The 21,379-nt window shown below is 36.9% G+C and overlaps 1 protein-coding gene across 1 annotated transcript in view; it reads left to right on the top strand.

Annotated features, from left to right (window-relative positions):
* The window catches only part of DIAPH3 (diaphanous related formin 3), a 508,696-nt gene that overhangs the window by 295,785 nt on the left and 191,532 nt on the right, over window positions 1-21,379 (top strand). Inside the window, exons 23-24 of the mRNA XM_040487410.1 lie at window positions 11,623-11,747; window positions 19,454-19,618. Of these exons, the coding sequence (XP_040343344.1) occupies window positions 11,623-11,747; window positions 19,454-19,618 (290 nt within the window). The remainder of the gene's footprint in view (window positions 1-11,622; window positions 11,748-19,453; window positions 19,619-21,379) is intronic.

The following is a 21,379-nucleotide window of genomic DNA, read 5'->3' on the forward strand; positions in this document are numbered from 1 at the left end:
TTGACGTGTAGCCAACTGGGTGAAGAGGCCTGGGGTTGCTCAGATGCTGCAGGTGAATTGGCAACCGCTCCCCAGAAACCAGGCTATATGCAGCTTGTAAAGTCTTTTTTTTTTTAATTTTTTTTTTCAACGTTTTTTATTTTTATTTTTGGGACAGAGAGAGACAGAGCATGAACGGGGGAGGGGCAGAGAGAGAGGGAGACACAGAACCAGAAACAGGCTCCAGGCTCCGAGCCATCAGCCCAGAGCCTGACGCGGGGCTCGAACCCACGGACCGTGAGATCGTGACCTGGCTGAAGTCGGACGCTCAACCGACTGCGCCACCCAGGCGCCCCTGTAAAGTCTTGACATAATAGTTGTATTAGCTTCATAGGGCTGCCATAAACCAGTTACCACATATTAAGTTCCTTTAAACAGCAGAAATATATTCATTTATTCTTTCACTATTCAGGAATACAGAAGTCTGAAATCAAGGTGTTGGTACTATTGATTCCTTCTGAAGGCTTTCAGCGAGGAGCCCTCTAAGGCCTCTCTTAACTTCTGGTGGCTGCCAGCAAGCTTGCTTCCATTTTCATCTTGTCTTCTCCTCTGTGTCTCTCACCTTTCTTTGTAAAGACAGCAGTAGGGGCACCTGGGTGGCACAGTCGGTTAAGCATCCGACTTTGGCTCAGGTCATGATCTCACAGTCCGTGAGTGCGAGCCCTGCATCGGGCTCTGAGCTAACAGCTCAGAGCCAGGAGCCTGCTTTGGATTGTCTCCCTCTCTCTCTTTGTCCCTCCCCTGCTTGTGCTCTCTCTTTCTCTCTCTCTCAAATATAAATAAACATTAAAAAAAAAAAAAAAGACCCCAGTCATTTGATTTAAGGGTCACTCTAAATCCAGGTGATTTCATCTTGAGATCCTTAACTGATTTCCTGTGCAAAGATCCTATTTCCAAATAAGTTGCATGCTTAAGTGCTACATGGCCATGAATTTGGGGAGTGGGAGGAATACTATTCAACTCCCTATAGTCGTCCTTGTCCTCACTCCCATAGCTGCCCTGATACAGCACCATCATCTCTGAGTATCGTAAAATGGTGAAGTGCAGTCACACAGATAGACATATATATGGAAAGAGTTTGTCATTATGTTGTGAAATGTTTTGGTGTTTAAGGGCTGTTGTTGATGAGCTTGTGAAATACCCTTCCCTTTCATCGTCACATGCAAATACTACAGCAGTTAAAACTGAAATTTATAATATGCCTCTGAATATAAGGAATTTTTATTAACAAGTAGTGAGAGTTACAATAACTCCAATAAATAATTTCAGTAGGCAAAATAAAAATGTGATCCCAATTAGATTATAGAGGCATTGTATTATGGGAGAAGCTTTTGTTACAGTCACAGACTCTGAGGTTAGACACCTGGTGTTCAAACCCCAGCTCTGCCCATTGCTGGAGCTATAACCTTGGATGAGTTACTTATCCCCACTGGGACTCAGTGTTCTTACCTATAAAATGGGGATAATAGTTGTACCTAATTCAGAGGTTTGCTGTGAGGTTATACGTGAATATGTGTAAATACTTACAAAGCTTGAATAGCATCATGTAAGGACGATATAAATATTCTCTATATTTGCTATAGTTTTAGCTGTTATTTTTCAATGATAATTTCTTGTTGACACACATCTGCCTATTCTATCATTAATGATGCAGATAAAAATGTCTGAGTCATATAATTACATAATTTTAACATGTATTCTGAATCATTATTTGAACAGATCCCAACTGTGTCTTGCCTGAAACGTATGCAAGCTTTAGAATATAAAGCTAATAATTGCATAGATTTATGTTATTGAAAATATTATTTACTTTTCTAAAATATTATTTACTTTTATAAAACCTAAAGAATGATATAGATGTGGGAAACTGCACAAATCATAAATGCACAACACAATGCAATTTTGCTAGTTGAACGTACTAGCATAGAGAAATGGAATTTGGAAAATGAGTTTTATTTTCCTTCTTCTGCCTCAGCCTGAGTCACTATTTTTATTTCCTCTTTTGAACTTCGATAATAAGATTTCTTTTGAAAGAGGGCTTCTACTATTAAAAGCCTATAAAAAATAGCTAGGGTCCAGCACCTCTTTGACTTGGACTTACTTTTTTCTGGAGGTGTCTGCATGTTGTTTAAAAAACAAATTTACCGGCCCAGAATTATTAAGGAATTAGTTACTTGGGAATGTTTTCCATTTCCATATGAAACATGAAGTAACACGATAAATGATATAAGTTGCTAGAAACATCGAAAAAGATATTTGTATTCATAGAAAAACCTAAAGAAAATGTATTCTGGATAACCTTCCCCTCTCCCCTCAGAAGAGGTCGTCTTCTAGTATAGATTGAAAATTGATGAGCAACGAGACTCTTTTTTCATGTGAATATGTGTATCACTGTTAGGACAGTTTCTGAGCAGGTGTCTGTCAAACTAATTTTTTTTTTTTTTTTTTTTTTTTTTGAGAGAGAGAGCCAGCAAGCAGGGGGATAGGGCAGAAGGAGAGAGAGAATCTCCAGCAGGCTCCACGCCCAGTATGGAGCCAAAAATCCAGAGTCGGACACTTAACCGACTGTGCCACCCAGGTGCCGCCCCTCAAGCTACATATTTAAAGGGAAAAAGTATTAATAGTTGTGGATATATTTTGACCCTAGAAGGAAAGGAATCTTTCCAAAAATTTTGTTGAATTCTCACTGTGTAGCAGACAGTGTGCTAAGCACTTGTGTTGGAAAAGATCAGACTTGATTTTGAGAGGGAAGAAATGAAGCAGTGGCTTAAATAAGATTGATTCATTCATTATTTGAAGAGCCATTTATCCAGTGCCTCTTCTGTCCAGACACAGTTTGGGATTCTGGATAGAGCCATGAGCACAGAAGAAGTCTCTGCTCTCTTGAAGTTTCCATTTTCCAGAACATGTGCCAAATGAAGAAGGTTTTGTTTTGTTTCTCCCACAATTAAAGTTGAGTGGTCAGAGAAGGCCCCATAGAGAAGGTGGCCTTTGTGAAAAAAAATGTGAGGGACGTGTGAGGAAGCAAGGCATAAAAGAAGGTAAGGCCAGAAAAGTAACAGATTCTAGAGGACATGATTCATCATTAGATGGATTTTGACTTTACTCTGAGATAGGAAGCCATTAGAAAGGTTTTGAGCAGCAGGGTGGCATCTGACTTGTATTTTCAAAGGCTTGCTTTGGCTTCTGTGCTCAGGGAAAAAATATAGAACAATGCAGGAGCAGTGAAACCACTCAGATGCTGTAATAATCATCCAGGGGAGAAAGCATGTTGGCTAGGACCAGAAGGAGGAGGTAGCAACTGTGGTGGGAAGTATTCAGACTTTGAAGGTAGAAGCAACAAGACTTTGTCCAAGGTTGGGTGTGTTGGGTATGACAGAAAGAGGAGTCGCAACACCAATCACATACTGAGATGTAGAAGCGGATTCAAGGAGGAAGAGAAGTTCCAGTTTGAAAGTGTGAGTTTAAGATGCCTACTAAATATCAAGGAAAGATGTTCAATAGGCACTTGGAACTCGGGTGGAAGATAGATGTGTGGGAGAAAAATGAAATTTTTCAAGTCTAGAGATAAGCAGTCCAGGACGTGTGAGATTGCATGGTCTCTCCTAGTCATATGTGAAAATTTGTCTTAGAATTCACACATGATCCGACCTATGCTTCATATTTGCCATGAGGACACAGTAAAAGTGGTAGCCTCTCCCTTCCCATACACAGGCACACAAAACCATTTTCATGAGGGAATGCTTTGAATATTGTTACAAACATCTCTATGATGGACCTTTTTTGTATAATATTTACCATGTTCTTGAACATCGTGAATTTTCTTGAATTTTCAAATTTTTATAGGTAATAGTGATCTATTAAATAGGTTGGTCTCACTAATACTGTTTTCTAAAGAGCTGATTTACCTTTAACACTCTCTTCATGGTTGTAGAGGACAAGGCTGCTTCTATCCCTCAGAGTTGGGGGTTGGGGAGGAGGAGGGAGAGTAAGGAGGGGTGTGGGGGGAGGACCATTCAGCCGAACTGACCCAAGGGAGCTCTTTGATTGGCTACGTTCATCCTTACAAATAGGACTTTTCTTCTCTCTTACCTCTTTCCATGTTCCATACAAACATCGGCTGTTCTCTTGCAGTGTGATGTTGAAAAAGAATAATAATAACCACAAAACTCTCATTGCATATAATATAGTAAGTTAAGGAATGCAAGTTGGGGCAATTTATTATAAGGGGTCCCATTCACAGTCAGAACAATGAGACAGAAGAAGAGCTGCACAGTGGAAAGCCAGCGCTTGGGGAGGGTGACTGGTCACTCGGTTCCCACTGCTTCTTTCAGTTTACCTTTGCCTATCATGAACCAAGCTGCGATTCACGTTGAGTTTGTACTTTTCTGTCCTCTTACTTCAGTTTTAGCCTTTTTCAAAATGATAATGGGTTTCATAACGATATTCTAGAACTTAGATTTTGTTACAGGCCTACCGAATGTTTAGCTTTTTAAAATGCTGCTGAGGTTTTTGTCCATCTTGCCCATTTAAGTTACTGCTTGTTTGTTTGTTTTTTTAACTCACGTTTATAAAATATTCGTACGGTTTTTAAAAAACACCGTTATTTGTTTGGGAGCCTGGAATTGCTTTAACCCCTAGTTTGTGGCCCTCATAAAACAGCCGTGTTTGTGAGCAAGGGAAGGTTAATTTAGGTTGAATGTTTGAATTGTTTTATGCTAATAAGTTGTTTAAGCGTTCTTTCAAGAAATCAGTTTCCCCAGAATGTATCAAGAGATGTAAGAATGAATGTGACATTTCTTAGACAGCTTGTTATGAAATAATAACCAGCATCTCCAGGAGTTATTCACAGAGGATTTTTATTTAATTACAAAGATTATTTAAATGTATGTAATTCCTACACTCTTACTTGAAGTCTTAGCAAATCGTGGAGGCCATTGCATTGCAGAATGCTTATATTCATGATTCCTTTAAACTTAAATATTTATAGTTGTGACTTAACTTTTATGGTTAACATCTCTAATGGATAATTACCATAATGACAAGGCACTTGAAGACCAATATGTGTGTTGGATTTTAAGGTTTTAGATGTTTACTCGATTAACCTCAAGAGGTTAAAGCTAAATCCAAAATCCATTCCTTCCGCAAATATTTGAGTGTCTGCAATACATTATGTACCTGAAGATACAAAGACGAGTAAAATACGGTATCTTCCCTCAAGGAATTCCTAGTCATTTGGGAGAGGACGGCACACACAAAGATAAAAGTAATGGAGTGTAGTAATTGCAAGGATAAATATAATTACCAGGTATGATGGGTGGGGAGGGCATCTCACTAGAGGACTAGCTAGAGTTTTTGACTCTTGTTATTATGTATGAGTAGGAGTGATTGAGGTGACAAGGCAAATAGTCTGTTCTTTTCAGCATCAGTACCTAACAGGGTGGATGTAGAGGGATGGGGGAGGGAAACTAGAAGCAGGATGTTGTTCTCAGAGTAAAATGTAGCGGATTGTGAAATAGAGGAAATCCAGGTTGTGGGTGGAGCTCAGATGTTGTCACGAAAGCAGTTTACTGGCTGGTTTTAAGCAGAGGAAGGACATCTTTACATTAGTGTTTGTCTGGAAACTCCTACATACAGTGTGGGAAAGGCACTGAAGAAAAAAGGAGACCAGAGATCCAAGAAGAGTGAAGACTTGAATGGTGCTCAAGCAAGCAAGAAGTCAAATACTATGTGCTAAATAAAATGCCAGCGAGGTCATGATTGGATCTGAGGTTACAGGAGAGGGAAGGGTAAAGACTAGCAGGTCTCTACAAGAAACAGAATTCATGGTTCTGCCACCCACTGGGGTGTGGAGATTACAGATGGGCAGTTGCCCTGGGGGCAGATGCACATGACATCTGAGGTGACTCAGACATCCCATCTGATTGAATATTAATAGAGTAAAATGCAAAAGTGGAAATTGCCCTTAAAATAATCTAGTCCACTCTGTTTGATGATGACTGCATTTTTTGTTTTTACTTCCAAATAATGGAAAGGAATAAAAAAAAATAAGATTAATTTCTTGGTCAAGGAATGTGACAATGTTGAAAGATAAAATTCATATACAGGTCACACACAGAGACACCAGTAAATTAACACTTTTTTGAGGGTGTACAATTAAACGCCACTGTAGCTGGGATTTCTAATATAAAAATATAGTCACTGACCTCAAAAAAACTTGACACTTATGAACAGTGTGGTTAAAATTATGTTTGAGGATGTGTAAAGGAATTATCTGTGGAAATAGAATTGCTGAAAAAGAAAGACACGAAAGAAATTCTTACATATTCTTTAGTTTTACCCATCGGATGGCCCAGACATTATGGTTTTGTTGTTGTTGTTTGTTTTTTTTTAAGCCTAGAATTTGCTCACATCTTTTTCTCTTGCAAGTGTACTTTGGTCCTTATTTAAAAACCAGTGAAAGTTGGTCACTTATACTTAAATCCTCTTAGCCATAATGTACAAATAATGTAACCAGAGACTGCTAATAAAGCATAAATAATGGCTTTCCATCTGTAGAGAAGCTGCAAGAAACATTTCTTAAGACCGCTGACTTGCTCTTTATGACATCAGCATTAAAAGTTTGAATATGCCCAAACTCTCTGAATATTGTATTCTTGAAATTAGCAACTTTTCTTTTTAGCCTGACTTTCACAACACTGTTCTGGCCTAATGGTGACGCTGATGGTGATGATTATCTTTACTTTTTGATTCTAGTATTACTAATGTTAGCCTTTAAGCTCTTCATTTCTTATTGAGTTCTAAGAATAACACAGCCCAGTGCACTCTCTTAAAAAAATTCCTCATCGTATGTTATACAATTTGATTTTTTATGAAATACCCATGAGGTAAAAATAGAAGATAGGCTTCTTCCCCTTTCACTGATGTGGAAGTTGAGCCAGTGAGGAACGATTCCACATCACAATGATAGAATATAGTTGCTGACCCGCTGGCTAACAGACAGTTGGAAAAGGCTCACAGGCTTCTTTCTTAAGCCTTTTTCTCTTCCCACTGGGAAGTGCTCATCACTCATTGGGATGGCTTTTCGGAGGGTGACCCAGGCTGTTAGACAGCTGGGAGCAACACAGCTCATGAATCAAAATGTACTTTTTTTTGTTTTTGTTTTTGTTTGTTTTTTTTTTATACTTCCTCACAGGTACTGGAGTTCTGCCTTCTCTCCAGACATGCACTTCTATATATCCATATGGTATATTTAAAAATGTGTGTTTGGTCATTTTCCAGATTCCTAGGATAGAGCACCTGAAATCGTTGGAATTTCTTAAGTGATAAGAGCCTATTTTGTATGCTAATGAGATGACTCGGGTAGATGTGGGGGGAGGACCCTAGACAGCTTTAGGATGGGGGACTGGTCACCAGAGGCCACAAGTCTGTGATTACAGGGTTAGAATTGTCAGTCTACCCTGTGACCTCCAGGGAGGGGAAAGGGACTAGAGATAGGCTTGAGTCACTGATGGCCAATGATTTGATCAATCATGCCTGTGTAACAAAGCTTCAGTAAGAACTCTGAAGCAGTGAGGCTGAGGGGAAGCTTCTGTTTTGGAAACAGATTGATGTGCTGGGGTTTGCCCATAGAAACCATGCAGACTCTGTACTACCCTCCACCCCCGTTCTTTGTGTTTATCTTCCCTTTGGCTCTTCCTGAATTGCGTCCTTTACAATAAAACTGTAATAGCAGGTTTGGTACTTTGAATTCTGTAAAACATCAAATTATGGAAAATAAGCAGGAGGGGGGGCATGGGAACCCCTGAATCTATAGCTAGTTAGTCAGAAGCGTGGGTGATGGGTGATCCCTGGGACTTGTGATGGTCTTCTGAAATGAGGGCAGTCTCCTGGAGCTGAGTCCTTAAGCCTGTGGGGGTCTGCATTAACTCTAGGTAGTTAGTGTCAGAATTGAAGTGGAAGATTACCCAATTGGTGTCAGAATCTGAGAGTTGACAGAATGATGGATTAGTTGTCAAGGAAAAAAAAAAAAGAAATAATCTGTGTCCCCTCCCAATGTTTGCCTTGTGCTTTTTGTTACATTGGAAGCTTAGACTTACTTGTCCTTTCTCTAGGTATTTCCCAAATATGTGTATGTATAATAAATTGGATTAGTGGAGTAAAACATAGTATTTTAAGTACGTGGTTTTGTTCAATGGTGTGTTAACTCATTAAATTTAAATGTTCATTTAAAAAATATGGTAGCATGGGGCGCCTGGGTGGCTCAGTTGGTTGAGCAGCCGACTTCGGCTCAGGTCACGATCTCGTGGTCCGTGAGTTTGAGCCCCGCGTCGGGCTCTGGGCTGATGGCTCAGAGCCTGGAGCCTGTTTCGGATTCTGTGTCTCCCTCTCTCTGACCCTCCCCTGTTCATGCTCTGTCTCTCCCTGTCTCAAAAATAAATAAAAACGTTAAAAAAAATTAAAAAAAAATAAAATAAAAAATATGGTAGCATATCTATCTGTCATACAGCCATCCGCCCAGAATACTTACATCTATTCCCCTGGGTTTGGCCATATGTAATTGTACTAGGCGAGAATATAAGAAAGTCATTATGTGAAAACTACATCTGTGTACTTAAACATAGTTACTGACAGGTAGTAGTTGTAAAAATAAAGTATTTTCTGTATAGCAAAACAGTTAAAAATCAAGTCTAGAATTTAATTGCCTTAGTTCAAATTGTGACCTCACTACTTTTAATTGTTTGACTTTTCCTCAACTCTGATTTAGTCATCTATAAAATGTGATCTGTAAAATGGGATAATAACAATATCTATTTCATGATTATCTTCTGAGGATTTTAAAAATCAATGGAAAACACTTCAGAAAGGACCTCAGGACACTTAATAAATTTTAGCCATTGCTACTGTCCTAACACATTAGGACTAGGACTAATATTATGCTGCTAATATGCTTTTTTTTAATCTGATTTATAGCGCAAAGTGATTATACAGTTTATAAACTGTTCTGAGCACATATTTACTCAAAATGATTTTATGTGTTTTTGAACTTGTATTTATTTAATGAGAAGTTTCACAGCTTAAGGATGTATAAAAATGACTGAACCACCTGTAAGATTTCTTGAGAAGTGATAGGGGAAATGCTAATGAAATGTTAGAAGAGAGATCAAATAGACTAGGAAAGCAAAAGGAATCTCTTCTTGTAGTTCAGATAGAGAACTTTGAAAGAAGCAAAAAAAAAAAAATTGGAAATGAGAAGAGTAAATGAAACACCCTAGGCCTAATTAAATAGATGTCTTGGTTGTGAATAATTGACAAACAGACATAAAATTAAAAGAGCATAGCCTAGGAACCATGTGTTACCATCATGAGTAGTGTACAGCAAAGATTTGGGTATTTGAGTTAAATAGAAAGAATTAATTAATACACTAAGTGCTGTCATGACAGAAATATTTTATGTACTCTTGTGCGTTATTGTCTTATATTTAAGACTGACAGAGAGGGGAAACATGAGTGGCAAAAAACTAATGAGAAAATATGCATCAGTATAACTTCACAATGGCTTCACTACAGTGGGAGCCAAAGGTTAACATATTGTTGCTCTTTGAGCACAAACATTACATGTGGCTCTCTGAAGAATTCATTCACTGGAAAACATTGTATCGGAAAATTAGCCCACTAATTGATTTTGCAACAAAATACGTTAAGGTTTTATTAACAGCTATTAATATAACAGAATATTAGAATATTATATTAAAAGCTATGAATAGAATAACAAATGTTATTTTATATACAGCTAGTTTAAAAAACTAGCAATAAAGGGGCGCCTGGGTAGCGCAGTCGGTTAAGCGTCCAACTTCAGCCAGGTCATGATCTCGCGGTCTGTGAGTTCGAGCCCCGCGTCAGGCTCTGGGCTGATGGCTCAGAGTCTGGAGCCTGTTTCCGATTCTGTGTCTCCCTCTCTCTCTGCCCCTCCCCCGTTCATGCTCTGTCTCTCTCTGTCCCAAAAATAAATAAAAAACGTTAAAAAAAATTTTTTAAAAACTAGCAATATGATTTTTCATGCTTCCCTTCCATTCCATTTTATTGAACTAAGACTACAACCATATATATTTATTTATATGTATATTTGTATATAGAGATTTATAAATATTTTTTAACTCAGTCGCATTTGTTGGGCATTCAGGTTACTTTCTTTTTATTTTTATTTTTGGGACAGAGAGAGACAGAGCATGAACGGGGGAGGGGCAGAGAGAGAGGGAGACACAGAATCGGAAACAGGCTCCAGGCTCCGAGCCATCAGCCCAGAGCCCGACGCGGGGCTCGAACTCACGGACCGCGAGATCGTGACCTGGCTGAAGTCGGACGCTTAACCGACTGCGCCACCCAGGTGCCCCCAGGTTACTTTCAAAGATATGCCCATTCTTACAGGTGAAACCTGACTTATATCCATTCCTCAGGATTAATTGGAAGCCTAAAAATGGATGTATGCCTAGAATTATTATATGTATTTTTAAGCATCATTTCATATACTTCACACTGATGGGAAGTAAAAGGAAGTTTTAACCAAAATTCATCTGAACCCAAACATTTGGTTTGGGTCGCTATATCTTTATATATTGTTAATCCTTGATGTCATCTAAAATTATGCATAGATTTTAGGTAATGCTGGGGGTGCCTGGGTGGCTCAGTCAGTTAAGGGTCTGACTTTGGCTCAGGTCATGATCTCACAGTTCGTGAGTTTGAGCCCCACGTCAGGCTGTGTGCTGACAGCTCAGAGCCTGGAGCCTGCTTCGGATTCTGTGTCTCCCTCTGTCTCTGCCCCTCCCCTGGTCGTACTCTGTCTCTCTTTCTCTCAAAAATAAACAAACTTAAAAAAAAAAAAAAAGATTTCAGGTAATGATTCTTAAACGTCGTACTGGGCGACTAATACATTTTGATAGTGCCTTGGTCCCTGATCTACCCTTAGTTCCTTCATGTGCACTGTGAGAGCAACTTTAAGTCAAAGAAGAGAGATTGTCATTAGATAATAAACACAGACTGTGCTCAGGATACCAATAAAGAAGATGTGATATTTGTTCCATGTGTTGCTCAAGTAGCTTCTGATACCTTTTCATTCCTATTGTAGATGAGCTTGGGCAATAGAGCATCCTTGTCCCTGTCTTTTCCATGCACTGATTGTTTCCTCTCAAGAGATCATGATTTTGAAAAATGTGAAAACTGCATTGAAATTGGTTTATGTTTAAAAGTCTTTCTTTGCCTCTTTTTCTGAATAGATGGATTCTTTTGTAGTGCTTGTTGAGGTCAAGGGCTCTAATTTTCAACAAAACTTACTTATTAAATGTAGTTTGTTCATGTGAGCGTTTCCTAAATTCCATCTTCTTTTTTAAAAAAAATATGAAATTTCCTTTATATTTGCCTTTAAATATCAAAAGCTTTTTAAAAAGTGAAATTTAGTTGACCTCTAGTATAGTGAATTTTCTTTATTATCGGAAGGTTTTTCACAAATATTTTGTTCCTAGAGTGTTTTACCTTTTATATATTATAATTTTGTCCTTTCAAGTCATTTAATATACTCTCTTTTAGTCTCTGTAGAAACGCTGGAAAAGAATTTGAAGCAGATGGGAAGGCAGCTTCAACAGCTTGAGAAAGATTTGGAAACCTTTCCCCCTCCTGAGGACTTGCATGATAAGTTTCTGACAAAGATGTCCATATCCTTCTGATATCTAAATAACTCACTAGTCAACTAGAGTTACAATTTATTTAATGATGTAGGTATATTTGCATAACCAGTGCTTATCCTACAGTGCCAGATAACAGTTTTAGCCTTTGCCTTCTTGCAAGGAAATTTATCAATGTGTTTGCCTATCATGAATGATACAGAAATGTACTTTGCTTTCTATTCTTTTTTTTGTTTCACTTTGTATCCATTTGGACAGTTTCTCTCCTCTTTTCCCTTCCATTTGCCCTGTTTCCTTGTGATGTTCATGAGAAATTGAAAGGACATGAAAACTCAGTTTGAGGAAGTTTGATATCTACTATCGGGATGTGATTTAGATACTTTTGAAATGTTTCAGGAAGGATATGCAGATTTTATAAACTGGTATGACTTGTCAGCTTAATTTCAAGGGTTGGTATAAAGAATGATCTCATTCCAGAAACTTTAATATTAAAGATATTTAGAAACACTGCATAGTTCCAAAATCAAAATGGAATTTGCCATGATCACTACTCATGCAGGTCTTCTCCAAACACAAATTAGTATCAGTGTATGTGCATATACATATGTGCGTGTGTATGTGTGTATTATGTATATACATAAATGAGACTTGTGTCCTGCTTAATTTAAAGGTTTCTTTTGAATTCGATTATCTTTGGTTACACTAACTTTGTGGCTTATTCTCTAATGAGTAATTGAAGTAATAAACTTTTTTTTTTAAATTTCCTGAAATGAATGTTGAGTTGCTTTGCAAACCATTCTATGAGATTAGAGACTGATATCTTTTGTGTTATAATAAAGTATTACTACAATGCATTATTAAAATCCCATATGGACCTCAGAATTTTATATGAAAGGATAACCCACTTCCAATGAGCTCTTATAAATAGACACTCCTCATATTTTAAACTGAGATAGTTGAAATAAAATAACTGCTTTTCCTCTTTCTGTGCCTTCTCCCCTGAGATTTAGCAAATCACAAAATTATTATTTGGTTTGTCATAGATTTTATTGTATATGCTTTCAGTTTAATTGTGAATTAGTTCAATTTTAGCTTTGTTCACTGTCTCTTTTGGGAAATATCATAAAAATGCACTCCAGCAACAATCAATTCAGGCTAATGTGTTTGTTTCCTTTCATATCTTTCCTACTCATCCAGTTTCTTCTTTTATTAGGCAGTGTGCCATTATCGCTACATTTGAGAAGGGTTGTTTTTTTTTTTTTTAAACCAAAGGTGAAATCTGTATTTACCCATCAAAAAATATTCTTGCAGCACCTTCTCCTTTGGCAAAGTATGCTTTTTAAAACAAATTTGTTATTGCAGAGTTACATTAGTTTCATCATTCTTAGCCTTTTTTCCCTCCATCATTTTATCATGTTAAAATATTCATATGTGACAGTTTATTTTAATCATTAAGCACTGTTAATTGAAGTACTTTTATTGTTCCCTATAGAGAGAACGCATTTTAGCAAAGGGTTTGCCTGCATACAGTTTCTGGTAATACACTTTGAGCATACTAATTATGAGGCTCCGGTTTCTAGAACCTATAAACTAAGATAAATTCCTGAGCTTAGAGGGAAGGTGGTAGAATCCTGCTCAGCAGACGATCTCAGGACCTATCCATACTTGTATTCATATGACACAAGAAGCTGAATGATGTCGGCTTCTGGAAAGGTATGCAGCTCATAAAAAGCAACCAGCAGGAAATCAGAAACAGGAAGGATGATGCTTTGTTGGAAACAATTTTTCATTCTGAGTACAATTATACTCCATGGACAAGAAAGCTACTACATCCTGTCGCTAAATATCACAACCTAGAAGTCTCTAATGAACTGATTAGCATTCATGTATCTCTTGGAAGTCAGATATACGAACAGTTGGTGCACTTTGCTATTGACAAAGCTTATAATCATAAATATTCTTTGCTGAGATTAGATTGCACTGGTTTGCTTTTCATCTTGGTTAGACATACTAGTTTCGAAGTAATTAAATTCATTCATTGCAAAGCTTTGTTTACTTTAATTAGGACTGACAACAAGTCACATTTTGAATATTAAATGGATTTATATAGATCTTATTAAAGTGGCAAATTGTGAGCTTCTTAATCAGATCTTACAAAATGAAAGGATTCAGAAACTAAAATGCACAATGAATAAAAATGTATTTAAAGTTTGGGCTATTAACGCTCTAACTTTGTTTATGGTTTAAGTTTTTGTGCTTATTAGTTGAAACATGTCAAATTGTTGGGTTCACCAACCAATTCTAAAAGAATATGTGTATTATCTAAGTTGTTAGGGATGCATTTATGCAAGTAGATATTTAAACAGTCATGATTTAGTAGCTTAAATAATCTGTTAATTGAATTGTTTTAAATTATAATGATATAATTTTGTTATGTGAAATTTCCCTGTTAGCATTCAATTATAGTTTATTGTAATTTTATTTTTTTAGTGCACTCCCTTTACTTTCATATACTGAGTATAAAAATATGAATTTAGCATATCCTTTAAAATGCATGTACAGTTATTTCATATATATCACATTGCCCTTTTTGTAATATTTATACTTCTTTATAATTGCTAAACTTGGGTCAGAAATACAACTGGAGTTAACCATTTCCACTGTAAATATTTGCTTGAAAAATGTGTGACAGGAATTTGAGGCAGGATCACCAATATTGTTATATGCAAACTATTACATGTGAAGTACACATACTTACTAAGCTCTTATATGTGAGAAAATCAGGAAAATGCTAGGATTTGTGTCATGCAGTACCTGTTCATTTCTTTTCACCTTTAGATTCTGGAATATTTCATATGTCAAGGAAAATAACAAATAGATCCTAGAGCATTGCCCTTGAAGTTCTCCCTGCACAAGGATTTATTTACCTTTTCTTCTCTTCCTACCCCACCTCCTGAGTTTCTTAGAAAAAAATCGTTTTGCCAGACATTCATTTTTTTTTTTAATTCTTACCACTTATGTTGCAGTTTCCTTGCCTTTTCCCATATTATAGTCTTTAAATTTGTTCATTGCAGTCCTACTCAATTTTCACACTTTCTTTTTTGTTGTTCTAGTATATATCAATGCTTTAGGTGCTTTTGAAAGTATTATGTAGGGGCGAAACTGTCCTAATAAGTTCCTTGAAGGGCTTAGATCTTTTATCTGTATTCCATGCTGCATAAGACACAGCATTTTTAGGTAAAGGAATTCAGTACATTTTTATTTAATTGAACAGTGGTTAGAGAGTAAAATAGAGGAACGGGATCTGGGAAATGTAAACTCATGTAACACCTGTCTATTTGCAAGAGTGGGAGTTTGGGTAATTGGGTGGTTTGTCATGGCAGATTTTTCTGTTGACTTACTCTTCTCTCTCTTCTCTCTTTCTTCCTTCCTTGTCTTCCGTTTAACTCGCTCTGAAGGGACTTGTAAAACTCAGGTTAAAATATCCTGGTCCTCATCCAAAGTGACGATGATCTTTTCCTTCCCTGAGGTCTTATTGCACTTATAGAGGGTGCTGCACAGCTTGGTGCTCACAGCTCCTTTCACAGTGATGACTCCCTGTCTGAGGTGATGTCCCCTTAGCCAGGACTTCCCTGTCTACTATCACAGACCTTTATCTTCATGATCATACTTATCACTATCTGAACATCTCATTCATTTACTTCTTCATTCTGTCACTACACTCTCGAATGTATGTTTCATGAAAGCAGGGATTTTGCCTACCTCGTTAACCAGTGTTTCCTCTCTTGCCCAGAAAAGTGGAATGCAGTGGAGCTTAGGGAATACTTACTGACTAGCTGGTTGGCTGCCTGGCTGGATCCCGAGTACTTAAGAAGATCTATAAAAGGTATCAGGCTTTTATGTAGGACTGATTGGAGCTGGTCCTTGTAAGATGTGTTAATGGAAGTAATAGGTATCCTTGTTGGGGGAAGCAATAACAAGGGCAGGATGTAAGAATAAATGTAGTACGTATTTGTGCTGGGTGGTTTCACCATCTCATAATGAGAGACTAGCCCATCATTAGGGATGTAGAGTGCCTCATCAATGTCATCATTTATTCTATCCTATCAGACAACCATTTTAAAGTGAGAATTAATTTAACTATTTCCAAAATTGTTTCTGTTCAGTCGCAATTTTACCATTCTCGTGGGTTATTCCAGTTATTCAAAGCTCCATTGCATTTCCCTTGGGAGCAAATTGTTTTCTAGATAACAACGATAAGAAAATTAACTTATAAAGCTCTCTAGCTGTCAGAACAAGACCATGTCATCTCCATGGTTTTGACTCTTGGTTTTCTTTCCCATCACATCTTTTTTATGTTTACATAGAATTGTAGTACTTTTATTAAGAATATAGTATTAATATTATTTCTGATGTTTCATGAACTTGTGATTACTACTTGAAAATCTTAAAAAGTGTTACTGGGTAATACTTACAGCTTTGTTTTAACCTGTTTACCAAACTGATTCTTGAGAAAGGGAGTATTCGCAGGTGTCAGGATAAAATTACTCATATTTGTGAAGTGCCTCTTATTAAAACACAAAGCCTTACTATGCAGTCAGTGAGGGGAAAGACAAGGAGTAGCTTTAGGACCATGCAATTAGAAACGCCCACTAAAGTAGCCTACTTAACATGTTGTCCAGCAAAACTACTTTTCAGGGACTCTGTTAACTCTTAGCATTACATACAAATTGTATGTGTGTGAATGCATAGAGATGGACTTTTTTGAATAGAAGTTCTGTGCCTTTCATCACACTTTTGAGAAAGCTGTTACCTTCCTACTGATGGAAATTTGATGACTCACTAGGGGGAGATGAGTAATTGACACGAATGTAGTGGCAGACAAGTACTGAGAAGGTGGAACACAGCATCCGCAGAAGGGGCTGACAGTCCAAGGTGGCCATCCTCTAGAAATGTGGCAAGAGCAAAGTGCTATCAAGGAATTGGTCTAGAAGGGAAAACTCCCCTCCATTCCAGCTGAGTACAATGGATTGCAAATGCTATGTGTTCAGTGGAACGAACTTCTTACTGTAGAGATTAGAAAATAAAGCTTTGTGGAAGAGGAATAATTGAAGGAACCTTTGAATGATAGGTTTGGGTGAGCAAAGGCAGAAAACAATTTCTCTTTTAGACAAGAGTTAAGGATGTATAAATAATCCATATGGAGATAGTCTGTCTCTGGGACATAAATAATTTTAGATGAAAGTTTATAGATTGAATAGATAAACCAATGTTGATTTCTGACCTTACTATATAAATGAAGGACTGATTATTTCACATTACAAATGAATCACCATATGGTCCATTTAATATTAGTTTCTGAATGTGTTTCAAACGTGATTTTTTAATTTACATACATTTGCTTTATAATATTTCATGAATATGGATATTTCATAAGACAAAGTGTATGGAAATCTGTCAAGTGTGACTGTATTATAATTTCCTGTGATTTTGTGATTTGAGTAATTACAGAAAATCTTTTGTTTATGCAAGCATTAAAAAATGATACTACATATAAATTCATCAGCCACTGCTGCTATTATGATCCAGATTCTAGGAAATATAAGGAGGCATTTTGCTACTCAGATGAATATAAACTGGACTACAGAAAGGTCTATAGATTTTCTTAAGGTTATTTAAAAAAAGTATCAACCCTTCCATTAGAATCCAGACTCCTATATTTAGTATACTCTTTTTTTCCCCTAAAATGCTAAATATAAAAGTAAGCAGGGCATAGTCTGGGGGGTGCAGAGAGGGAGAAATAACCAGCATAGAAGGGCAGTAAGTAATCTGTGGACTGACCCCAGACATGGGTACAAGTGAGCCGTGATGGACTGGAATGCCTTTTTTTGGGGAGGTTGGGCTCTAATTATTAGAAAATTTCCATGCCCCCCTGGATTTCACCACCCATCTAACAGCAATGCTGCCTCTTTCTTTCTCAGTCTTCCTTTCTCAAAATGAAAGGCCGAGATCGGTTTCCTTATTTTATCTTCCATTGGGGAATACTCTGACCAGTGGAACCGTTATCTTTCAAAATTGTGGAAAATCTTTTTTTTTTTTTTTTTTGGTTATAAAAATTCCTTTTTTGGTTTTCTTGCCACGAATCTAGTTACTCTTATTACTGACTTTAAAAAAATATATGTATACTGGGGCGCCTGGGTGGCTCAGTTGGTTGAGTGTCCGACTCTTGATTTCGGCTCAGCTCATGATCCCACACTTTGTGGGATCAAGCTCTGCATCAGGCTCTGTGCAGACAGTGCAGAGCCTGGTTGGGATTTTTTTCTCTCTCTCTCTCTGCCTCTCCCCCCAAAAACAGATAACTAAACAAATATTTAAAAATTTAAAAATATACTAACATGTTTATTTTTTTGCATTAGTCAGAGACAATAAAATGGCGTGGATAAGCTTAATTCTGTATATTCCATTTCTTTAAATGTCCCAGTTTAAAGGAGCCATAGACGATTATGAATGATGCTCTAACAGAGTCATCTTTTCAGAATGAAGTATGGTATATCTAACTGCATTAGCAATTTGTCAAACCACAAAGGAAATTCTATGGTTTGTTTAGAAAATGTTTTCTAATGCCACTGCAACATTCACACTGTTAGTCTTCTGAAAATCAGTGTTTTGAACTGTGTTGTCATAAATGAGAAGAGAATATTTCTGTATGTGTATGTGCCAGATCATAATTTTAGATGATGCAATGCATAAAATAAATCACTTCCCAGTTTTCCAAAGGAAAATTTAAAACATGAAGTTCTGTAATATTTGAAGTTTTTTTTTTTTATTTTTTTAACGTTTATTTATTTTTGAGACAGAGAGAGACAGAGCATGAACGGGGGAGGGTCACAGAGAGAGGGAGACACAGAATCTGAAACAGGCTCCAGGCTCTGAGCTGTCAACACAGAGCCCGACGCGGGGCTCGAACCCATGGACCGTGAGATCATGACCTGAGCCGAAGTCGGACGCTCAACCGACCGAGCCACCCAGGCGCCCCTAATATTTGAAGTTTTTAATGTAACTCTTAATTTATTTTTTGATGGACTTTAGAACCACATATGTAACCCAAAATGCAATAAAAATAAAAGGGATTTACATGTACTACAAAATGCTATTCATTTTTCTAAGAATTTTGAATTATTAACGTGTTTAATCCTCACAGCAGCCCTGTGAAATGGATGATATTCTTATTCCCATTTTACAGATGAGGAAGTCCTAGCCCAGAGAGATTAAGGCATGTGCCCACAGGCAACCACCAAGTGCGGGAGCTGGAAATTGACATCGGGCATCCAGTTTAACTGCTGTGTTCAGCACCCATGTGGTTGATTTCAATATCATTGAAATTACTCAATATCAGACACTGAGCTATAATTTAAATCATATTGAATGATGTGAATAACGTACATACATACACTGGAAGTATAATTTCCATGGACTCAATTGTCAAAAAGAAATATAAAAAAAATAAATATTTAACTTTTCTGATAATTTGGCCAGAGTTAATTAGAGATTGGTGTTAAGATTTTACTGTCGTACAGGATAGATTGAGTTTTGAGAACAATGACCTGTTAGAGGTAATTTTGGCATTTTGGAGATGTGTAATAGTGACTAATAATTCAAACATTGGATTCACAGGGTATTTTTTTTTTCCTAAAACATTACTTTGTAAATTTCAGAATCCCTTAACTCTAAGATACAGCTTTGTTATCAGTGCAAAAGAACAATACGGGAAACTTTTAAAGTTACACGAAAACATGGAAACGTTATACCAGAGTGTGATGGGATACTATGCCATTGATGTGAAGAAGGTGTCTGTGGAAGACTTTTTTAATGACTTGAATAACTTCAGAACCACATTCATGGTATGTTAAAATGTTTAATTTTTTTTTAAGAAAGTATTTGTGTCTATACATCTCATCAGTTTTTACTTTCATTTCATTACTTTATTCCAGTATTGCTGTTGGTAATAAAACCTACCTTTCCCCATGTTGAAAGTTAGCTTTAAAAATTTCAGATTTTAAATCTATTGAAAAATATGTGGTTTGTTCTCTTTTTGGCCTTCCCAATGTTAAGCTGTAATCAGAAATTTTGATTGAAAATATGACAAATTCTGAAGTTTCTCATAAAGACTCCCCTCCTGGCTGATTACAGAGCACTTTTGTAATACGTTTTTGGCTATGAATTTGTTTCTTTATACTTGAGATCAATTTGTATTTTGTGGTATAATTTTACCAAATTCCGTGAAGCTCTTATGAAGCTTCTTATTTTCCTTTTCTTTTCTTAATGCATTGTACAATAAGCTACCTGTGATTTGCCTTTGAATGGATTTTAGATTCCTAGGGTTTCCTTTAGATACTTTAATAGGGAGGTCAGGTCTTTGATGTGGAATCCTTTCATTTAGGCATTAAAAAGATCTTTTGAAAAGTATTAGCTGATTAGATGAGGAAAAAAACCACACACATATTAAAGTGAAAAAGCATTGTTGCCTCCCTGGGGAAAATGGTGATACAATTCTGCAACAAAAAATTATGTTATTCTTAATAGATGGGTAAGTCATTTCTCTATTTCAGCAAATGTTTGTGGAGATTAAAAAGTTTCGAAGGGTAAGGAAAAAAGAAAATGCTTAAGCTTAAAGAAGTTGTTCTTTTTACTCTAAGGAAATCTTTATTGCTGAATTTATTGGACTTTGTTAAGATGAGATAGTCTTTTAATAAAAACTCAGTATTTCAGGAGCACTTGGGTGGCTCAGTCGGTTAAACGTGTGACTTTGGCTCAGGTCCTGATCTCCTGGTTTGTGAGTTTGAGCCCTGCATCGGGCCCTATGCTGAGAACTCAGAGCCTGGAGCCTGCTTCATATTCTGTGTCTCCCTCTCTCTCTGCCCCTCCCCTGCTCAGGCTCTGTCTTTCTCTCTCAAAAATAAACAAACATTAAAAAATTTTTCTTTAAAACCTCAGTATTTATTTTTTTTAATATGAAGTTTATTCTCAAATTGGTTTCCATACAACACCCAGTGCTCATCCCAACAGGTGCCCTCCTCAGTACCCATTACCTGCCCTCCCTCCATCCCACCCCCCATCGACACTCAGTTCTTAGTTTTTAAGAGTCTCTTATGGTTTGGCTCTCTCCCTCTCTTTTTTTTTTTTTTTTTCCCCTTCCCCTCCCCCATGGTCTTCTGTTAAGTTTCTCAGGATCCACATGAAAGTGAAAACATATGGTATCTGTCTTTCTCTGTATGACTTATTTCACTTAGTATTACGCTCTCCAGTTCTATGCACATTGCTACAAAAGACCATATTTCATTCTTTCTCATTGCCAAGTAGTATTCCATTGTGTATATAAACCACAGTTTCTTTATCCATTCATCAGTTGATGGACATTTAAAGCTTCAGTATTTCAAAGGAACACTAGTCTATGGTACATATACATTTGCTCATAGCTTTAGTTTGTTCCTTCCACAAATTCAAAATGATTCTTTAGTTTTTCACTATCACAAGTAGAAGAACTGGATTTGATTGACAAATATATTTATTGTGTGCCTATATATGTGATAAATTGTACAATATGGAATTTTAACTTTAAAATATTTTATGCCTTAATGTAAGTCGCAAAGGCTCTGCAGTCT

Source organism: Herpailurus yagouaroundi, unplaced genomic scaffold (assembly GCF_014898765.1).
Source record: "Herpailurus yagouaroundi ecotype Mexico unplaced genomic scaffold, PumYag 164, whole genome shotgun sequence".
NCBI classification, from domain to species: domain Eukaryota; kingdom Metazoa; phylum Chordata; class Mammalia; order Carnivora; family Felidae; genus Herpailurus; species Herpailurus yagouaroundi.